At 33.7% G+C, this 23783-nt stretch overlaps 1 protein-coding gene across 3 annotated transcripts in view; it reads right to left on the reverse strand.

Annotated features, from left to right (window-relative positions):
• Positions 1 to 23783, reverse strand: part of LOC123710567 (latrophilin Cirl) — a 264592-nt gene that overhangs the window by 109337 nt on the left and 131472 nt on the right. For all 3 annotated transcript variants that reach the window (XM_045662545.1, XM_045662544.1, XM_045662546.1), the window contains exon 2: positions 4590 to 4922. In XM_045662545.1, the coding sequence (XP_045518501.1) occupies positions 4590 to 4887 (298 nt within the window). In that variant the 5' untranslated portion in view covers positions 4888 to 4922. The remainder of the gene's footprint in view (positions 1 to 4589; positions 4923 to 23783) is intronic.

Genomic DNA, 23783 nt, shown 5'->3' on the forward strand with positions numbered 1-23783 from the left:
GTTTATTTTGGACAATATAACCGGTATGTTGTTCTGAACGATGTCGTCGTAAACGGTTTTAACTGTATTTCTACTTCCAAATATTTTTTGTAAATTTAGACATAAAATAACTATAATAAAAAGATAATAACAATACAGATTGTCTGAATTTTTTTAAAGAAAAATCTTTAATTGTGTAATGCGTGTGTGCTGTGGTTGTAATTGGCCCTGGCTCAGCATTATGCTGAGGAGCAGAGTTGTTCCACAGCGCTATTGCTGAGAATGAGTCCGGACACTGAAATTTCGTATACACATAAAAAAACAAAAAGGTTTTTCCTTCCCGCATTATGGTTACGAAAAACGCTTAACCACAACGCGGTTGAATACGTTAAAAACGAAATATTTTTCTCAAAAACTTCATTGTAATATATATATATATATATATATATATCACATACAAAGTGCAATTTGGTATATCTATATCTAAATTCTCTCGGCCTTAATGAAGGCAACTGTCCTTTCATTAGGGCTGATTGCAATTTACCCGTTTAAAAAAAATAAAAAGGATGAGGGGGACGCATATCTGCACGTCTGGATTAGAATTTTTGGGACTTTTTAGTGATGTATTAAAATTTGCTCAGCTGCAAGCAGTTATATGATATTTTCTTGACTATTCTCTGTTCTATCAGATCTGTATCCAGTATAATTTTCAGGGTGTGAATGACAATTGTTCAACAGTCGATACGCCTACATACCCATGACATGACACTTTCAGAGCAGGGCCTTTTTTATATAACATGGGCTCGAGGCTTATCTGATGTGACATGGACAGGGACACTGAAATTGCAAGTAAATGCGTTGCCGGCCTTTTAAGAATTGGTACTTAATTTAGTCTACTTGGTTCGGAAATATTTCAGTGTATCCTTTACTAACATCCAAAGGCGCCCAGATCTGAATAAGGAGCGCGTACGATCCCAAGATTGTGATCAGCCCTGCCTTCGGTTATTGAGAGAACTGCTTGCATACAAAATCGTCGGTAGCGTTGTTACTATTGGATGTTATGAAGTATGGATGCTGGTACGTTTTCAAACAGTATCACTATCACAATATAGTAAGGCAGTGAGCACACCTCGAACCTTAAACCATATTTAATTTATTGTGTTTGAGTTGAGAGTTTGTACAGTTTTAAAACTCTCATCTGATATTAATTTTTATACATAAAATAGAATAGGTTCAGAGAAAGATTTCGTGATTTACTGGAAACGGTAAGTCACATTTGGTGATATTTGAAAATTACTGGTTTTAATTGTTTACTTTGGACAGAAAAGGCTTTAAAAATGTCGAATTTTTAACGCTTACAAAGGCAGGATAATGATCTTTTTTAATCCTTATGACGTGTTAATTATGTTAATGGAGCGTTGCAAGTACGACGTGAAATGAGAAAATTTATGAACATTATCTCGGACTTTTTTAAAAACAACACTCCGTTGTGATAAACGCCGAGTCAAACATCGTGTCTCATAAGTCATTTCAAATTATTTAAAATTTGTTTTGAAATCAATACCCCTACCTACTGTTTATGGTTAAAAATTGAGGAGATGACAAGCGGATACCTGAATAGACTGTGTATATAAGTACGTTTAAAAGGTTCTGTCATCCAACTTACCATGATTAAATATCTGGTGTAGTTTTAATATTCATATTTTAAATGGAGTTGCTTTAAAACTTTTATAAAATTATCTAAACTAAGCTTTTAATAATGAATTGGTTTAGCAAGAGATTCATAAATATAAATTCAATGCAAGAAATTTGAAGAAACTAGAGCAAGCGACGAGACCTACGATACAACTTTAGCTAAATACTAAATGCAAGTCAAGTTTCAATTTATCAACGAGAGATGGCGCTGAATGTATGAATGAATTGAAAGTTAGATTACACAATTTAAATTCCCTCCTCATGCAAAATAGGCAAAGATGAGGGAGAATACATTACGAAGGGAGGTTGGTGGAAATATTTACCTCCGGAGTTTGGAAGTTCAGCGGGGCGGAGTGAAGTCATAATGGATTATGATTTGATTGGAGTACTTTAGCTTTTTTCAATCGCCTTGCGAATTGTTTATCGGGTTATGTTTTTGACGATCTATGATGTTATCCTATAGTGCCATCTTTCGAAGGCGATCATCATGGGTTATTTTTTCTGAACAATAACTTGGAGCTTTAACAATGCATCTTGTATCTGTCTGCAGTACAATTTAATTTGTTATATAGATTGTGATAGTTACAAAGAGAAGTGTTTGCATAGTGAATTCTGCAATATACAGTCTTGAGGCACTCGAAACCCGGCTTTGTAGTAATGCCTACTTTCTCGCAACACTCGCTCATGCGGAAGAAAAAAATCATAAGAGATGTCATGCCTTAGACACAAAAAGGCTCGACAGACCTGATCACTTGCTTGTCTATTATTAAAAACGAATGATCACGATTTAAATGGAGATAGATAACGGTGGCGAAGCCAGAGCCGCTACAACACAGTCTGGGCCTCCGATCCTTGTCTGCAATATCCTGCCTCTGAACATCGTCGATTTTAACCATACCAGACATGACTGTTATGACTAAGCATTTCTCTTAAAGCAAGTCTTTATTACATCATTGGTGCATATCAAACTTTCGACATCAGGGTTAAGAGTCGCAAGCCCAGCCATTTAATTGATTTAGTAATGGTACAGCTAACATAAATTAGATATAACAAAATATATAACCAACGATGGATTACATAAAAAAACGTTCAAGGATTTACGAAAGGAAAACATAATAATAATATTAAATAATAAATATATTTTACATATTCAGGTGTTGTGTGATAGTGTAAAAGTAACAGTAAGTGGTCATGCAGGTAATTTAGCGCTATGGATATTCTTAATACTTCTTTTAAGCATATTCCGCGAAAGTTTAAACTTCAAGTCAAGGCTTAAATATTGGTCGTGATATCATGATATAAGGATAAAAAGGATTTGGTTATGACTCAAAACATTTCTAAAAACAGATTTGCACCTTTTTATTTACTTAACCATTTGGAATGTATATGTTAATTAACATATATACTAGCCGAAATTACTCATACGAATGAGTCAATGATTTATTCAATTTTTAAAATTTTAACAATGCTATTCAAGTGAGAATTATATCACATTATTTAAGTGTTCTTGTGACTTAATAAGCATCGCATTCAGACGAAAATTATGCCCTGGTTTCTGTGAACGTTGAACTAAACGTCTATTTTGTACGCTAGAGAGGGTGTCTTGTCTGGCATATTTTGCTATAAACACAAGTCGCGAATTGCTCCTAAGTATAACGACTTGAAAGTTTCACGTTGATTTTTAAAAAAATTGTAGTCGCATACGCATATAGTAATGCGTAAAATAATCCGCCTAAATGTTAGATAAACAAATATTTACAGCTCTCAAAGGAAAAAGAAAGAAAAACCTTTTCAAGCCTGGGTCTCAGATTTCTGTATCTGTTTCATAATCATTTGTTAATCTAATAGGCAAGGCTCACCTTGCCAGACACTTGCCGTCTACTTTTTGGTTCTAAGGCAACATGTCCTTAGGATTTTTTACTTCACCATTCGAGCAAATGTTAGATGCGCACATAGACAGAAAGTCCATTGGTGCACAACCGGGGATTTAATACGACTTTTGGAAAGAGTCCCACGAGTTTGTTATAATGGTAAATGACCTCTGGCGAGATGACGGCCTCCTCAAAATTCTTCCATTTATTACCTCCTCTACAATTTTTTGATAGAGATATATTTTTTCTTTCCAGGTGTCTGGTGGGTGGCGTTTCCACTGGGCAATTCCACGTCAGGCTCTTTTTGACCTATCAGTCAACACAGAGGCGGGCATTGAGACTGGCCCATTTCCACTTAAATTTTTTTGAGTGTAGTTTTTGCTTCGTTTTACACCGTTTTTTTTTAATTTTGGGCATTAAAATAAGTTCTGACACTCGACCTTAGTATAGTCGTGAACACATGCATACTTCCATGTGTATCATATGGATGCTAAACGTGGATTTATAATAATAAAGAAAATTGGAATGTACCAAAAGGGCAAGGAGCGTTCGTTTTGGATCTTCGCCATTAAGTTGTGGAATGGGCTGCCCGACTCCATACGAATGGCTACCTCCATAACATCTTTTATAACTCTTCTGCATAAACATTTCTTAACCATATCTTATCAATTGTGACTTGAGCAATTCTTGTATTTCTTATTATTTTGTATAGCTTCTCAATTCATGAATCCGTGGGGCTAGTCCCACGGATTCATTTTTAGTGTATTTTATTATTTTTTGGTATTATTTTAGATTATGGTTCTATAATTTATATTTTTTATTAAAAGAGATAGCTTGAAAGAGCCGCCCTTTGCATGCCTATTAATTTCACATATTATGTTATTTGTTTTTGTAAAAATGTAACGAAGTGTGAATAAATAGAATATATTTTGTAGCTAAATACCTTTTAGTCATAAATAATTATCGTTAGAACGTTGCTTAATAAGTTACTAAATATTCATAAAGTTTTAGTTCTTAAAACTAAACATAAAAATAAAATATTACCTGCACTTCTCGCCTCCACACGTAGTCTCGTATCAACGAATATCGTCACTAACAATAACAATAACAACGTCTTAAACCTCCAGCACCGGCAAACAATTCTTCTAATCACACTATATTCACTAGTATTGTCTAATTTATTACTATCACACACACGTTTCCTATGATCTACATATCCTCTGTCTTCTAGTAGGTTCTTTAGCAGACTTCTCTGACTTCTAGAAGGGTCCAGAAGGTTACTGTTGGTGTATTTGTTAGGTGATTCCCCAATCATGATTGGATTGGTGTCTGTGTTATTCATTTGTTTTGTCAAATCGCCGCATGGTTTTGTTGCATCTGGAACAAAAGTTATTGATTAAAAAGTGTTTTAAATTTATCACTGTTACTTGGATTTCTTGTATTTATATCCTAATCTACAGTGGTAATAATAATATTAGAAACATTCATAAATAGAAAATTAAACCAAATTTAAAAAGTTTGGTCCCTATATCAGTGTACCCTTATTGCTGGCAACATTTCTTCGCTTATTGCATTGAGGCAAGCACCAGGTCTGGGGTCACCGCTATCTACCAGACGCCATATAAGATCTTTAATGACACTGCACTTGAACCCCACAGCCCAAGAGTCTCTACACTGGGAATAAATACAAAATTGGAGGAAAATCTCTTATATTTGAGACGTTTTTTTTTTAAATTTTTTGTTAACGCATTTCTTGCTTAGTCTGTTTTTTCGTTACCTTTATTTACTGTAGATTGTTGGAAGAGGTCGCTTGTTGATTATAAAGCCGCCTAATAATTTACGTTAAATTTTTTATTTGTAATTTAAAGATATTTTAATAAATAAATAAATTTAATTCAAACCAAAGTCGCGGGTATACGTCGTACTAAATTAAATAGGTATCACATAACACATGTATCCCGTTTGAAGTGTGAACAGAGTAAACAGCACTTAGCAAATTGACAGTTATCGAGAATTATCGCCCTTTCACAAAAACCTAATGAAATAAAAACGTCGGAGAGAGATAGAAGATCTCATTCATCAGTTTTGATTAGGGTTGTCACATTAACAAGAAATTACGATTGTAACTAGAATGGGTTCGACCTTTTTGAGTGAATGGACTATTGTAAATATAACTAATTTTGATACTTTTGTGTGATAATGGTGCGTTTATTACGTATTGAAATAAATGTTATATTTGAATTACTTAGAATATAAAGAAGATATCTAAGATATATAGTTAGTACCAGCATTCAGTCCCGGCTTAGCATGCTGGCATTATTGAATATGTTGACATATATTAGACTTATATTATTATTATATGACTTTTTTGTAGATATTGATGTCTTGTATGAAACTGTAGTACGTCACTTCGCCCTATTGTCAATAGTTTCCACAGCTTATGGGATTTTTAATGGTATTTTACCCCTTGGATTACTATAACGAAGTTTTCATATACATCCCTAACGTTTTTTGTAATTATTGTGCCTATGTAATAGGGATAATGTAGGTGTAAAATTTTAATCAGGTCTTTAGAAGCCCAATGCAAACAACAATCAAATCCCCTCTATTCTTTCTAATATTTATTTATGTATTTCGTAATCCAACGGGTAACACAAAATATTGTTACGAAGACGGGTCGACTGCCCGATTTTTCCACTACTTAGAAAACTTTTCAGCAGGCTGTAATATGATTTCTGACCGTTTCAGGAGAGGGTCAATCACATATTAGAAAATTGTAATTTTCATAATGTTACCCTAGTTTTCAGGAAGCTGAAACCTTTTTTCAGTCGGTTCCAGAACATGTGTAGTCGAGTGGTGCAGTTTTTAGGAGACCCGTTTTCAGGCGTTTTCAGGCCTAGGTATACCCCTTTGATGAAGGAATATTCTAGACCAAACTTTCTAGGTCACACCTACACGACAAGGACGAAATGCTACGAGAGAGAGAGAGAGAAGATCAGAACTTTCTCGAAACTAGACTGAGCACTCTAGAACGCCGTAGGACAAGGACGGAGCAACGTGCGAAAGAGACAAAGAGTGCGGACGTTCTAGAATTGTGCAATCGCTACTCAGTAGCAAGCCCGCCTAGAAAGTTCTCGAATATTGTTTAGAATTATTCCCAGGGATATATAAGCGAGCCGAAACGCGACTAGTCGCCTTTAGTTTGGAATGCGATAACAAGAGAGAAACACCGAAGCGATAAAGTGAATACAAGTGATAAATTACTGTGTGAAGTGTGCATAAGTGAAGTAATAGGTGATTGTTTTTGTGGGCATCTCTGCAATTAATTGGTGCCCATAAATTCCTCATTGATTTATCAAGAAATAAACCCTTGAATAAATCCACGGCATTTTCTATCCGATCCCCTAGCTCGTAACAATATATATAAAAACAAACAATTACACTAAAAATATTTTCAACGTTAGGATACATAATATTTACGAAAAGGTTCAAACATTTACAAAAGGGAGAATAAATAAAACTGATTTAATACATTTAACTAAGTAACACCTAATTTGGCTGTGTTGTGTGATGGTGTTAAAGAGAGGGTATCTCCGTAAAGGCTTGTATGTGGGGTGTGCTCATGATGTAGGTGATTCTGCGCTAATGATAATACTCACACTACATTAATAATTTAAACCATATTCTGCGATAGGCTAAACAAGCCAAGGCCGTTGGTCGTTGTATGTCTGGGATGAGCGATACAAGACTGAGTTTTTGCAGAGTCAGTTTTGATGTGAGGAACATGTAACAAATAGGTGACGTATGGTGGTGATAGAAGATATTATATTTAATAATACTCACAAAAGTAATTGAACAAAATTAAAGACAGATAACGCAAATAAGTTGTCTTAGGAAATAGCTGCCCGTGCCTAGAACAAGCTCAAATGCCGATGTATTTTTCCATAAATTTTCCTAGACATATATGCTAGATAAATTCCATAATATATGACATATTACTTATTTCGCGGATTGGGTTAAATGTCATCTCAAAATGACTATGCATTTTGAACTAGTGTAATTTACAAGCACAAGTTCGTAACAACGTACCTTAAGTACCACTTTTCAAAGTATGTTTGTTCTTTTAGTTTCCGAAACGTTAATGTAAAATATACGTAATATTGCTTTAAAAATCGAATAAAATTCTTTTTACCACCTATTCAACATACATAATTTTTATATAAATTATTGAATTGTTCACTTTAGGAACCAACTATGTTTTACTAGAAAATTGTAAACGAAAATAAGTAAATTATCAAAACAAAGAAAAAGTGAATTGAAAATTACAATTATTTTAATACATTTTGAATAGCACGTTTGGGTTTCCAATATGTTTATATTTGAATGGCATTCTGATAATGCATGGGCCAAGATCGGGTGGTGAAGAAAGCTTAAGAAGGCCTTGTAGGTCGACTTAGGCACCACTGGATCGACAGAGTGGAGCACCTCCTGCAGCTGAAGGCCAGCAAATTCCAGGACCGAGCGCGGTAAGCGCTCGTTTCAGAGGCTTAACAATTTTTAAGTCGCAGACCCAGCGGAATGAGTAGAATTTTGGCAACACTTAGCAAAGAATGACTCCTGTACGTCAGAATAGTATTCACTGTCTTATATGTTCGTAAGTATAAAATATATCTTATTACTGTATGTCAGTTCATACATAAAATACAGACTATATGGTTGGCATAAGACTTACTAGATAGAGTTTAAAAATCACACAATTAAAAGTATTAAATTGTAAGAATATTTTAAGACACCTGCTTCAGTACTCGCCGTAACGATCGGGTCTAGACTCGAGTTAACAAGTTTTAGAGCTCGTTATATTTGATCGATAAAGTGTCTAAAAAGCCATTATTTATGAGCTGATTTTGAAGCAAGTTGGATCCAGTGTTTCGAGCTAATGATGTGGTGACTAATTCAATTTTTTACGGGTTATTTTAAATGGGAATGAGGATATTGCATCTGGTATATTGTATCCTGATTTTAGGCTTGCATGTGTTCATTTCGAGGGTACCGAGTGGGAAATTGACGCTGTTTACGGCAATATTCTTTTTATATTACTTTTGTTTTGTGTGTTAATATGACAATAAGCACTCAAAAGGGAAATCGATATTATTTTAGTAAATTGACATAAAACTAAAAGTATATACAGCGAATACTTCAGGAATCCCTAAATTTATAAAAACGGTTAGTTAGCTAAAACCGTAACTTTTTGGGTAGCACTATCAAAATTTGGGTCTGGGCCTCAGATTTCTGTATCTGCGTCATTAAAAATAGGCAAGTGATCAGCCTCTTGTGCCTGACACACGCCGTCGACTTTTTTGTGTCTATGACGTGCTGGTTTCCTCACGATGTTTTCTTTCACCGTGCGAGCTAATGTTAAATACGTACATACAGAAAGGCCATTGGTGCACAGGCGGAGATCGAACTTACGAACTCAAAGATGAAAGTCATACGCTGAACCCACTAGACCAACACTGCTCTGTAGCAGAGTACTTCTATATATGATATAGCTATAAGTAATCGAGTTGGACATCAATAAAGGAACTGTCAATCTATTTGAGTTTAAGAATTTTAAAACATTCCACAAATCATTTAACACCGATTCAACGCTTTTATATTGTTTAAGACACATACCATTTTCCAACGGAAAACAATACAGCTGCCAACACAGACTCATTAATAATTTCCACTGTCCAAGTCTCAATATCTAAAACAGGAGTAAAGAGGGGTTTAACACCTGCGTCCCAATGGCCCGTTGGATAAATGACTGTGTGTTTAAGCTTCGTAATGTTTTCGGGAAACTATATAAAATAAGCTATTTTAACTTGTATGTTTTTCTCAAAAATTTACTCAAAATATAATGACTCGTGCAATGTCTCAACGTGTAACAATAACAACCCAACCATTTGACATAAAACCGCCATGATAGGGTTTTCAAAACAGATCTATTCTTAACAGAAGTTATTCCAATATTCCACGATTAATGTTAATTGTTAAGCACGTAAATACCAATACAGTATATTAAATAATGATCATAATTAATTTGCAGCTGAAATAATATGCAGGCTATATTGCAAGGTGAACAGATAAAATACCCAGAAGCCACACGCTGGAGGAAACTGGACCTCCAGAAAAAGAATCGTGGAAAGACGACTAATGCGATCGGTTGATCACATAGTTTAGATTTCTGGAGGGAAATGGAAGGAAGCTGAGAATGTATCCAAATGGCAGGTTCAGAAGGAGGCTTTTACCCATAAGGGTACTGCAGAACACAAAGAAACGGTAATAACAAAAGCTAACACCCATTTGATATGAAATTTTGAAGAATATAGACGCTATGTTAAAGTGGCTATATTATTATTATAGTATTGTAATGAATGTCGACAATTCAGTGGATGGAGAAATTGTACCCAATTTGATCTGTATTTAAGTTTTTTAATTATTCTAATTACTTTAAAAAAAATTAAAGAAACCCATTTCAAGTAACAAAACATAGATTTCAGGCTCCAGTAATTATAGCTTTCTTTATTATTATTATACTATATAAATACTATATGCAGACTTTTGATCTAAAACAGAATAAAAAATCACAATGTAAATCAGTATTCACTCAGTCGATAAAACTCTTTACAAATGTAAAAGCCTTTTAATACAAATATTGCAACTATCCCAGTACCGTTGACAACTTATCTCAAAAGGCTTTATGTATTATTTATAGTGCGATAAATACAAACAAACCCATAGCCCGCAACGAAATAAAGTTCACGCGTAATAAAACTGGTGCAATGTACTCATATATCATGCCACCTGCAGGATCCCAGGTCCAAACGGCCCCCGGGGACACAAACAATTTTTAGACCCCCCAACAAACGGGATATTTTGTCGTTAGTATGAAAATATTGTACACGCGTGATCCTGTACTATGTTCAGAAGGCCTGCTATGAAAACTTATGAAAAGGGGACTGTCGTCTGGTGAAATAGGATACCATAGAGTATCGTAGTTATTATTTTATTAGTGTCAATAATATATGTACTATATTTTATTATTAATAACTCACAATGTACACTTAACTCTATGTTTTAGTTTATAGGTGGTTCATTACCGAAGTAATGGTTAAACAAGCGATTATTGAGATGAATTCAAATGCAAAGGACGCATAAATTTTCTACGTCTGCATGATCATTTGAGGGACACGAAATATATTGGGGTAAGATTTCAAATCGTACTTAACGCTAAATCCTACCATATAACACTTTTTTTTAAATAAAATGTCAATGTGTCATGTGACAGACACATTAGAATGTCAATGCTGCTCTCTGTCTGCTGACTGTCATGTATCGATACTATAATATGTAAAACGTGTAAAAACTTAAACCCTCGAATGCACAGAAAAACCTTGATTAATGTAGTATAACGTTTACAATGTTTTCCACAGAGCAAATATATCAAACAGTCAAGTACAGAAATAAGGAAATAAAAGTTGCTATCATACCCAGGTGCAGCGCTCAGATGTACTCATTAATCTTGTCCGCGGAAACTAACCAATTATATCGTATTTTCCAAATACAAATGTCTTGAAATCGTTGTGTGCTCTCAGTACATTTTCTTTATGGATTATTTATATAACATTTCGTAAGAAGCTCATGAAAGCTCTTGAAGTACTCGCGTTAAAATATATTGATTAGTTATTAGTTCTACACATCTATCTCTTGAAGAGCAGTGTTGGCCTTAGTACTCTCTCATCTTAGATCAGCCTGAGGTCGTTGATTCGAACCCCGAATAGGCCCCAATGAACGTTTTATATGCGCATTTAACATTTGCTTGTATGGATGGTGTCGCAAGGAAATCGGCATGTCTGCCTTAGAATAAAAAATAAACACAAATCTCAGAACAAGTTTTTTTCTATTTATATTGTATTTAATGTTCTATAATTGTATAAGGCTAATTGTACTATTCATAAACGTATAATAAACGGTTATGAATAATATACAAAGCTCCCTGGTTTGGCCAGAGCCTTAACCTTACATCTACAATATACATATATAAATAAGCAGAGATTGACAACAGTACCATGCAATACTTTATTTCATTTAAAACACAATGAGTGTTAGTCAATCAGTGTTGTGCGTACTTTGGTAAATAAGTCCAAATTAATTGTCTTAGTCAAGAGAAATGTAATAATATAATATTCAAAATCAATTCCTGTTCGCTTAGGTTTCGTCCTTGACAAGATTTTTAACGACTTCTTCAACAATTTTCGTTATATTTCAGTCAATTTACATAAAACTTTTGAATTGGCGGAAGACGTACAAAAATCTGTTGGTGCTTTAAGTTTAACGACGGACAGTTGTTTGTTAATTTATACATAGATATTAAATATTTAAAAAACTATTATTATTTGTAAGATTAGAACCATTATACTTCCAGTTTTCAGTTTAAATGTTGCAGTTATCCGTTTTAAATTCAAATAAAATATTCCGCTAACTGTAATAGATATCCAAGATGAACAAAAAGTATGATAGCAATATGTATCTGGGCATAAAGAGGCGATAATCTTTAAAAGGGAACGCCAGTTGTCCCGGCTAAATTTAGCAGCCTTCTACATTCCAGATTCAGTGTGGTATAAGTAAAGACCGTTAGGACATTCAACTACGAACCCAGGTTTTATACCAGCGTAATCCATATTCTTAAATAATTGTATTTATCAGTAATCTCTCAGCTAATATACATATAAAACAAAACACTGAGACTATATACAAAACTAAAACAGATTACATAGATATGAAACAGAAAAGATAAGTTTGTACAATAATAGACAATAAGAGAAAGTACAAGAAAAGTGTAATTTAACTTAATATTTCAAAGAAAAAAACTAAATTGTTATTGCTATTTTAGTAATATTTAGAATTACACAAATATAACGTTAGAAAATCGAATTAAGAAAATAATTTTACAAATCTATCTGTAAAGCGTTTCCTTAAATACATACTATTCCTTACTAGCAGAGGTAAGTAAGTACAAGCAAAGCCTTATATATTATTGTATATCATAAAAAATACATTTTGCCATATCATATAAGTTTTATATGATATATCAAGCAGTGCTGGCCTAGTAGCTTCAGAACACGACTCTCATCAGCGAGGTCGTAGGTTCGAACGCCGGCACTGCACCAATAGACATTCTTTCTATTTGCGTATTTAACATTCCCTCGAATGGTAAAGGAAAACAGCGTGTGCAAACCGGCTTGCCTTAGACCCAAAAAGTCAAATCAAAATACAGAAATCTGAGGTCCAGACCTAAAAATTGTAGCGCCATTGATTTCTTTATATAAGATTTTTGCTGCTTTGAATTCCTTAATTCACGCAATGTATAATTCCGACTACTCCCCTTGTGTCTTTATATTTTTGTGTATTCTTCTTCAAAACATAAACGCATGGATTCAATAACATTTAAAATCGCTACATCTTACATATTACACCGCAGTGCTCAATCGTGTTCGCAATCGGAGGCTAGGTTAAAATTTTATAGACGTAAATGGCATAGAGTCATGGACCTCTTCGCATTAATACGGAGGTAGGTTTTTTATTAAGTATAATATGAAATTCTCCTATAAGGTTTGAATTATGTGGGTGATATGTGATTTATTGACAAATGCATATTTGTTTTTACAACAAGAACACAGGTAATGTTTCTCATTACAAAATATACATTTTCCAATTTTTTTGCATTGCTACATTCTGGTACGGTTTGTGAAACTGTTTTGGTATTTAACGAGTTGTTTAATCTGTAAAAATCTGGCGGTGACTGGTCGTACTTTAATTCGTGTATGCGGTGATGTTAGTTATTTCAACTACGGATATGTATTTGCGAGTTGTTCCCACAAGATGCGTGCTCCTATTTCACCATGCCTTCTGCTGATAATAAACAAATCTTTGTTTTTAATTTAATTTATTCTTAATTAAGATGTCATGTGGAACATGGTGTAATGATTGCAAAACCTTACAAACATTGTGTAAAACAAAAGACTTGGCGATTAAAAAGAGTGGTGAAGAGTTTATTGACTGTCCTTCTCTTCCGTTCTACGCCCTTGATTTGAAAACTGGTACATGTAAAATTAGAAGCATTATATTTCATTTTTGACGTTCATTGTGTTACCTATATGAATATATGATTCATTTTGAATCATTATGCATCCTGCATTTAAAGATATTTCGATATAAGATGCTTTGATCATTTGTACAAAGCGCCGGCAAGATGTGAATGCGTTTACCTAATAGTGCCATTTCTAGAATATTTCGATAACGATTTGTTCAGCTTTGTATTGGTAAAAAGATTTCAGACGTCAACTGCACTTAAGTACCTCATGTTTTATGCTCAGAAACACTGCTTCAAAGCATTATTTATTTTATCGTAGTGTCACTGTGTTGTATTGCACACACACAAACAATAATGAGAGAGAGAGAGAGTAATATTATTTTCGCTGCAATTATTGCGTTCAGAAGAGTTGTTCGGTCTAATACCCGCAGCTGAGTTTCATTATCGGACGTCAAAGCAAAATACAAAATACCATCCGTATCACCTCGACGTCCGTCGTTCCACAACTGAGCGTTTTCTAAAGCATGTTTTGCCGCGCACCACCACTATGTGGAACCAGCTGCCCATTGAACTATTTCCGAACCAATTCGACTTAGGGTCCTTCAAGAAAAGAGCGTACCAATTCTTGAAAGGCCGGCAACGCACTTGCGAGCCTTCTGGCAATGTGAGTGTCCATGGGCGGCTGTATCGCTTCACATCAGGTGAGCCTCTCGCCCGTTTGCCTGCTATTACATTAAAAAATATATATATTAATTTGATCAAATAAGGATATAGGATTTTCTTTCGGTTTTCCAGCAAAACCACTGTCATTGGGTAAAATCTTTTAATACGCCGAAATATTCATTACATTTCAAATTCAAACATGTAAAAATCAGTTATACTCAATAATACTTACTATATATTTGAGGACGTGTACATGAGTGAAAAAGCCAGTACATAGAACTTTTAAAGTGAATTTATCGTAGTTCTGTAAAATGGGTGTTCAAATAAAATGAACAAAATTTATAGTTCGAAACCCTTTTTGGTAACTCGGTACGCAAATACCTCATCTTACGAATAAAATGACCGAAAGTTTGAGATTTTCTTTGTATTTTCCTTTGAGAGGAGTTGTTTGTACTAAAAATGCACCTGTGAAACACGTTGCATAGAATAAAATTTAAAATAGGGAAGAATTATAAAGGCATTTTAAATACAATCGTCCAGCCTTCCTTATTGCTAAGTTTTGATTTTGTGATTAATTTCGTACGGTATTCTTCTGTAAGGTAAGTTTTTTGATTATATTACTAGCATTTGCCTATAGCCTATGATTATTTACATAATAATAATATATTCCGAAACTCTGTGATCTTCAGTACAGCATTTCTGGGAGTTCGGTGTGCCTCTTAACAAACCTTTAACCCTTTCGAATGTTCTTTATCCTTAGTGACTCTTCTACTTCTGTAGCCTAGATAAAGGGTCAGCTCTCTCAGGAGCTATTTAAGTACCTTTCCAGCGGCGACAAACTGTTGTGGGAAGGCTTCTTGATTAGGTTGTTTTTAGAATGTGTTTTTTTAAACGATCTGAATCTCAGGAGTTACTAGTTCGAGTTTACTAGTAAGACGGGAATTTGCCTAGTAAGGAGGCCGTGTCTGGTTAAAAGATGGCATAATAAAATGGATGGAAAGTAAGTCGGGTAAACCCATACTAGTCCATAATAAATATTGTGTAATATTCTTATTAAAATTGGGAACCCATTAGCCCAACTTCGTGAAACTGTAAGCCTCTTATAAACTTGTGTTCTATCATATAAGCTAAATTTCCATACTTAAGACAAAAACCTATTCATTTGACTTATAGGTAAGTCAACTCAAACTTTTCTTCATTTGCATGTTTGTTTAACAAAGATTTTGAGTTCTTTTTCCACAGATTTGAACTTTCTTCAGTTTTAATCTCGTCCCTATGACTTCTATACCCTGGTGCTCCAACGTATACAACTACTTACGTTATGTTTTGAACAATATCGTCTACCTAAATACAAATATTCCCACATTCGTATTACATATTTTAAAAATAATCCAACTGAACTATCTTGAAAATGAATAGAATTTCACCCGATTCAATATTTTCCCTCCCTAGTCACAGCATAAAGTTCGCAGCGAGATATTACGAAGATAAAAACTAGAATTTATGCCCGTGTCACACTAACGTTTGTTCCACTAAAATTTTAGGATAAAACACACGACCCACCGTCCCTACTTATGTCACTACGTTATTGGAGCATAAAATGAGAGCAGCTTAGGAACGCTTATAACCACAATTTGTTAGGCTATTATTACGGGGTTTAGGCAGCGTTTTAATGATAGCGCGAATCAGCGGTTTCGCCTGATTGGATTTGATTGTGATAGCCGATAACTTAGTCGTATTGCCACTATAATAAATGTATGTATAATGAAACTAAATGTGTTTGACTGCGGTACTCCTCTAATACTGAATAGTGTGATTTAAATATTATCTCGGAGATCATGGGTGTTATTGGGGGGGGAACAAAATATTTGTATTACGGTCAAGATTCAAGACGCGTCGTCAAAATTGCATGGACTGTCGTGTTTAGTTTTAGAAAGAAAATTTTATTGTGCTCTGGCTTTTACGGTATGAGGTTTCAATAATAATTCACGCGAGAACTGGGCGTGTAATTCGTTTTAAAAGTATCTTCGTGTTGCTAATCATTGTATTAATGTTTATTAGCCGTTAATAAATAAAAATAATAGTTATTTAATAAAACAAGAAAATTAATGCGTTAATTATTAACACAAACAGATATCGCAATCATTTGTCATTTTCATACCTTATTTATCGCCATTTTATTCTCACAAACATTTACCTTCAGAGATATTCGTGTTAATCCCAGAGAAATTTATTACACCTAGACACGCGACTTCGCAGCGGGCGCTAGCGAAATACACAAGCGTATATTTCATCACATATTCAGAGATAGCATAAAAGCATGTTGTTTAGTAAAAACTGGATTGTCTGACGTAGAGAAATGTGGGCAGACACCTGGGTTTAGAACAATTGCTGGAGCTAACGTGCCCGGTCATTTGTAGACGTCCCGAGGGAATTACTTGCGGTATAATGGAAATGTTTGACAAAACGCTCTCTTGTCTACGCGATGCGCTCTTTGACGCTTTAGCTTAGCTAAGCGTGTTTTTTGGAACTCTGGTATTTGCATGTAGACTCACTACAAGTTTTATGTATTTAATACCAAAAATAGCAGTATTTAATTTACATTTACAGTAGCATAAAAAATATATTTTTTATACTGTTTAATACCTACAACTAACAGCTATGCTCATACAAGCACAGCATTTGTATTATAGTATTCAATATATGCATGATAAGTGATAACGAAATCGTATGCAATTAAGAAAAATATGGAAGGTATTAAATTGCTCACAATGACTTTAAACCAGAGTTTCCCAAACTTTTTGTCCCCACCTAAACTAATATGCCCCCTACATGTAACATACATAAATTTGAATATAAAAAGTTTACTTAAGAAATCTAAATCACTGGAGGAAATCGCTACAAAGTTGTTATTTCGTTTACAACATTGTAGCGATTATACACTGTAAGTAATTTTCAAAACAATAAAAAACATCGAGTCCATTTTCGAATTGTCCCCATTAGCACCTCCTTTATGTGGCGTGGTCCCCACGTTTGGAAACACTGGTTTAAACAAAACTTTTCAAATAATATTTGTGTTATAAAAAACTAACATTACCCATGAAAAAAAAATAAACAATATACAATGTACATACTCCAATCTCGGCAATTGATTTTCTTCGCGTTATTCATCATTTATATAATATGATGGTTAGACGAGTATGAAAGCTGATAGAGAAAACTATAATCATACGTTTTTATACATGTGAACTGAGACATCATGACACATTACGATCTTGCTTAAGACTAATAAGTAACTTAAGTCAAGCCAAACTAAAGAAAATGTCCAATAACACTCTTACAGACTATTAAGGGTAAGACACTGGTCGTCTTCTAATTTTTCACTTATTTAACGAGTTATGAACATATGTGACAGCTTATTAGTAAGTAGCTAAGGCTAGTGCTTTGGATTAAGTTAAATATTTATTTTAGATTAACTGTACGTTAGATTATAGTCTTATATAGATATAGAATTATATATGATAATAGTAGAAACACACTTTTGTCGTTTATTTCATTGTGAGGGAGACCCTTTCCCGCACGGTTCGTTTGAGATAGAAAATAATCTATTGCTTCGAAGTTGCGAAGGTTGGCGATAATCGTACCTTAATTTTGGATGCCGCGCTTCAAAAACAATGACTTGGTGCTTTTCAACCAAAACGTGCGACCAGGTCTCTTTCTACCTGCCACTTTACTTCTATGATTAACTGAAGGAGCTCGTTTTTGGTGTTACGTAAAACGTATCCGAAATAATTAAGTTTCGTTTTCTTAACCGTCGTAAGCACTTCTTTGTTCTTCTGCATTCTGTCCTAATAGGCACACTGATTTTGTCTTTATAACTGTAAGACAGATACATTCGAAGTCCATTTTAAAGTTGTCCCGGTAGTGTGAATGCGTTGTGTTAACGTAGGAAGCAGCAGCTTACTTTAAAAGGAATTGCACGCCCAGATCAGCCCAGGGCTTAGCGTGAAGGCAGTGATGTGAAGTCTCATGCCGTACATGTCAGCTATCAATAAAATTGTCTTTCTATAATAAAACTGTACATAATAGTTTACGCGTATGAAGGATTAGTTGCAAAAGACCATTTGACAATATAAAAAGTAAAGCGTCGATGAGAGTATTTTGTATAAAATATATCTTGAATAAGCGTTATGGGGTATAACTAGTACCTAATCATGAATTAATCATGAAGATAAAATAATGATTTTTGTACGTTAGTCACGTGACACAAAACGGTAGCAGATAAGTCCAATCGACAATGACGTGTCTGCTTGTAAAGGTTTGCCTGTCTAATCTTACGATTAGTATTATTACTACATTGGAGATTAATTTCGTCAAACACTGTTTTTGAGTAAAATATGTGTATTAAAAACCGCAGTATGATATAACTCGTAAAAAAGTTCGGTACGTCGTTACGGCGTCGCCATCTTGCTTAGACAAAGGTTTTAACCGGATTCTTGAAATTATGAATTAAGTTGTTTTGTAGAGCTTATTCTTAACAGTATTGATAACAACAATTTGCGTAGGTTTCAAAGTAACTAGTAAACAATCTGAATTTTAACATTTTGTAAAAGAGCCAATATTTAACGTTAAATTCGTAAGACTTTATCAACAACAATAAATAACTGATTTAATAAAAACCTTAATCAATAAAAGACATTGCAAGAACCACTCATGTTCGAAGCTCACAAACAAAGAAAATTGGATCGGCTTAGATACCGTGGAATTTATATTAATACGAATTGCTTTATTAAGTAGCTACGGCCTGGAAAACAAAGTTTGGTTATTGGTACTCCCATCAGCGATTACAAAGTATATTGTATGTCTTATAAGTAGAATTGATTGTTCCATACATATATAATTTGTGTTATAATTAAACTTATTTTTTCCACAATAATATTAGATAACTATATAAAGATTTGATATATTGTTTGCATTGAAAAGACTCCAATACTACAGGATTTGAAAAATTCTTTCACCAATAGAATCGTGCATTATCCCTGATGAACATAGGCTATAGAACATTTACAAAAAAGTTAGAGATGTATATAAAAACTTCGATAATGTAATCCAAGATATGAAATAAAAATCTTTAAATCGCAAACCCTGCGGAAAATATTGAAAATAGAGCAAAGTGATTTACTATATAGAACCACCGCAGAGCACAACAAGTCAAGTTATTATATCAAGTGAAACCACTGTCAAACCATAAGTCATTGACCTTCCAGAGAAAATTCAAACTCAGAACTTGCAATTCTGAATTTAAATTTTCAAAGTACATGTTTATTCCTACAAACTCTAAATCGACAAAGATAAAAAGATTACCTCACACGTTAGCCAAGTCTAATACATGCATTCTCAAGCGCCAGGTTTATTTATTGGCTAGATACAGACTACCTACACCTAGGTAGCCTAGCCTTGTTCGCTTAGTTTACAAGGCTTGCGTTCAGAGGGAATAAAATTAAATAAATCTAACTTTCTAGATGGTTTCGTTTTGGTCCGGCATAAATGCTGGTTTCAGTTGTTTTATTTATTCTTATAAGTTTAAGTCTTTTATTCATTGTATAATATATTAAATTACATATATATTATACTTTCCTATATTTTTAATCATTCACACTGTGGTATTGTATCTAATATTCTCATTTCAAAAAAGCAGCTGAATTTTAACATTGATTGGTGATTTTTTAAACAATTTTAGCACGCGTATAGGTATTTATATAAATTAAATTTAAAAACAATCGATGAATACGTTGTCCGTAGATGTATAATCGTGTTTTGTATGTCTTGTGGACAAAATAGTAGGTACAAACTTAAAAAAAAATTCTATGAAATTTTTTTGTTTGTTTGAAATAAATTTTAAGGTTATGTTAAATACTCGAGTGTTACGTAGGGAATAACGGAATTTACGTGGTAAGTAGGCTTTTAAAATACAAACTCTATTGAGCATGGACTGCTTCTGGCGCTTTCTTATTGAGCCTTTTTATATGTAACCATATAAAAAGGCAAAAACACATTACAATTACAAACACAACAGATACATTCAGATTACATTATAATATAATTATACTATATTTATATAGAGTAAATTTAACACCACTGAGTTTAAGAAGCGTAGATGTTTAAAGGCCGGCAACGCACTCGCGAGCCCTCTGATCACTTTACATCAGATCAGCCTCCTGTCCGTTTTTTTATTAAAAAAGTGTAGATCTATAAACGTACTCGAATCCTCTGTTTTATGCTACAATTATTGTATACTTAGTGATAATAAATATCAAAACATACGTTAATAGTAGTAAAAGTTTTAACAATACATTTAAATTACGCGGTCCACATGCGTAATTAACAAAAACAGAATTACCTGCCTTAACTGGGTTAACAAGTAAACTCGCGAAAAAAGGCAAACTCCCGCCTAATTTGAAAAGCTACATTGTCTATGGAAAAATAACAATTCTCTACGCTGTAAGCCCGCGTAATGACAGCACTAACACGACAATCCCATTCAGGGCTGTCTCTCATTAGCATAGGTACATAAGGTCCCTCATTGGGCAACGTCATGTTTGAATTCGCGCCATTTTTTTTAATTAAAAACTCGCTTGTTTCCCAACGCAATGGCTTTTTAAAGTTATCTTTAATGTTTGTTGGATAATGGGCAATTCTCAAACCTGCTGTAAAACGGATATTACAAATATATTAAGCAATGTATACGAATTTGTATTTGTAATTGTTTTGTCACCGAAAATATGCGAGCCTTAATTAAGAATATTAAATTACATTTTGCAAAACACAACCCTGAGTATTTAAGTCGAAATGCTTTTGAAAGCGTACAGAAAGACAACAAGCAAAAATCCAAGTTTTACTAATTAACTTTTTCAACACCGCCTCTTTCGTACAGAATGAGAAGTGTTTGAAAGTCTTTTAAAAATCTTTGAAGATTGTTTTTCAAGATATTTCAGTGTTGTTGAACGAACAATATTAACAATATTGTTCGTTATAGAGTACGGTCAAATGAAACAAAATCTTTTAGAAAATCCTTCAAATAAAATTCAAATAATGCTGGCTAGTTGTAAAAAGTCAACCGAATTCAAAAATAGAACGTTCTTCAATTTCTCAATCCTCAGTCGTCCGCAGGCCAGCGATGGGGCGGTCGAAAGCTTTTCTCTGAACAAATAAAAATACTGGAATATATTGAAGTCTCGTGGGACTGCCAATAACTCTGCTGCGATCTGTGTACGTATGGAAATTCGTCTGCCCTTAGCGATTTAGTTTCACGATATAGTCCACGGGTAACTGCATCGAGAATTTATTTAAAATGTAGAAAGTATCCATACATTTTCCTACCTGATAAAAAACTGAAAGTACCTAAGTTCGATTGATTGAAATCAATCGTTCGATCAGTTCATTTGCATGCGGCCAGAAAAATAAAGGCAAAGCGCTCTTTCCTAAGTGATCTAGAAAAATGCAAATCTTACATTCAAGAGGCCAGTGTGCTGCGATTGCATTGAACATAGTAAGTGCATTCAGGTAAGTGCGCTTTTCCCCTCGATTTTACTGAAAAGCAATTCCATAAAAGCCACTGTTTTAACTCTTAGATATTTCGACTAAATAGATTTATAGCTTTATGAAAATATAACGAATTTAAAATGGGAACAATACACAATAGTTTGTAAATTGTATGTCTCATTTTTATATTTGCAATTAAGTTAACAGGATCAAAGGACAATACGAAAATACAGATAGTATATCCGTAAAGGTACCCAGGGACCAAACTTTTTTTTTTTAATAATTATTAATGATTTGTATTATTACTTTGTAGGTTAAGGAAATTGTAAAGACACATTATACGTAAGTAGCATAAATAGAGTATTAAATATCAAATTAAAAATAAGTATATTAGTATATACTAATGGTTAATCAAGGGCTCTGTTCCAGGGCAAGAAATAATTGATAATCCAAAATCTATTATTTTTCCTTCTTAATTATCTTATTTATGAGGCTTGACCAAATTGTCGTACAAATGTAAATTCTACTTACCGCTTAGCCCATAAATACCTACAGACGTGTTTAGAGTATAAAAATATCTTACGCATATCTTACAAAAACTTGGTAAATGAATACCAAATAAGAGCGACTTGACCGACCCAATTCCCAAAAGGTCAAGTTTGAACTAACAAAAATTAATTCAACGGCATAAACAGTACATTTCTATGCCAAAATGTCTTAACCGGGTCTAGCCGGATTAACCGGGATTACTTGATAAAACCCGATTAAACTTATGATAATGTGATCCAGGTTTAAATTTTACGGGCTTACGGAAGGTAGGCGAAAGTTTTGTAATACCCTCTGTTATTTTAACGTTTTGTTTACTCCGTATACGTCGTTTGTTGTCCTTTTATAATAACGATGAGTGACACATTCTATTTTTGAAAACGAAATTGTTTTAAAATATACATATATAAGTGTTTATACCATATATTACTGTAATTACACAATAAATACTATACTTTAATTGTATCATACACCTATTCACATACTCACATATTCACGTACCTACTTTTTCTTAAAGAATTGTTTTGTGTATACATAGCACGAAATACCTCATTGTCATCTAGTGAAGGCGACTAGCGTTAGATAATTTTTTTCACAACCATATTTCGGTCATAAATATAGTTTTATTATTATTACTATAACATTACATAGTATAAAATAAAGTCCTCTAGACGCTATGAACATAATTAAAGAAATTAGTGGCGCTACAACTGTTTTTTTTAAGGTCTGGGCCACAGATTTCTGATGTTTATTAGACTAGTAGGTTATCAGCCTTCTGTACCTGACACACGCTTTCGACTTTTTGGATCTAAGGCAAGCATAACACATGGAAAGAAATTCAGTTGGTGCACAGCAGTTGTCGAACCTATGACCTCAAGGATGCGTATAACACGCTGAAGCCACTAGGCCAACACTGATCTAGTAACTTATAGAGATTTTAATTCTTTAGGTTAAGTTGTAAAATTCAATTGTGGTTTTATGTAAACTGACTAAAATATAACAATTATTGTTGAAAAGATCGCAAAAACACTTGCCAAAATACACGAAATACATGTGTGTTGATTTACTGTTTGGTAGCTAAATTTTTAATGCTTGAGCGACTTAAAAGTACAAATAAAAACACCCTTCCTTATGATATCATTCAGTAATTACTTTCAATATAAAAAACTTTGGGAATTAAGTCCAGAATAAAGTAGTAAAAACTCAATTTAAGCGGAGCTTACGATAAAAGAAATTTCATAACTTTATGAAGCTCTTGAACAAAGCCTAGTCAAAACCGTTATAGCTGGTCAATTATATGCATATCCTCTTTAAATCTTAAGAGTTATTATACGGATTATACCATCAGAGCG

This window comes from Pieris brassicae, chromosome 6, assembly GCF_905147105.1.
Source record: "Pieris brassicae chromosome 6, ilPieBrab1.1, whole genome shotgun sequence".
Classification (NCBI taxonomy): Eukaryota; Metazoa; Arthropoda; class Insecta; order Lepidoptera; family Pieridae; genus Pieris; species Pieris brassicae.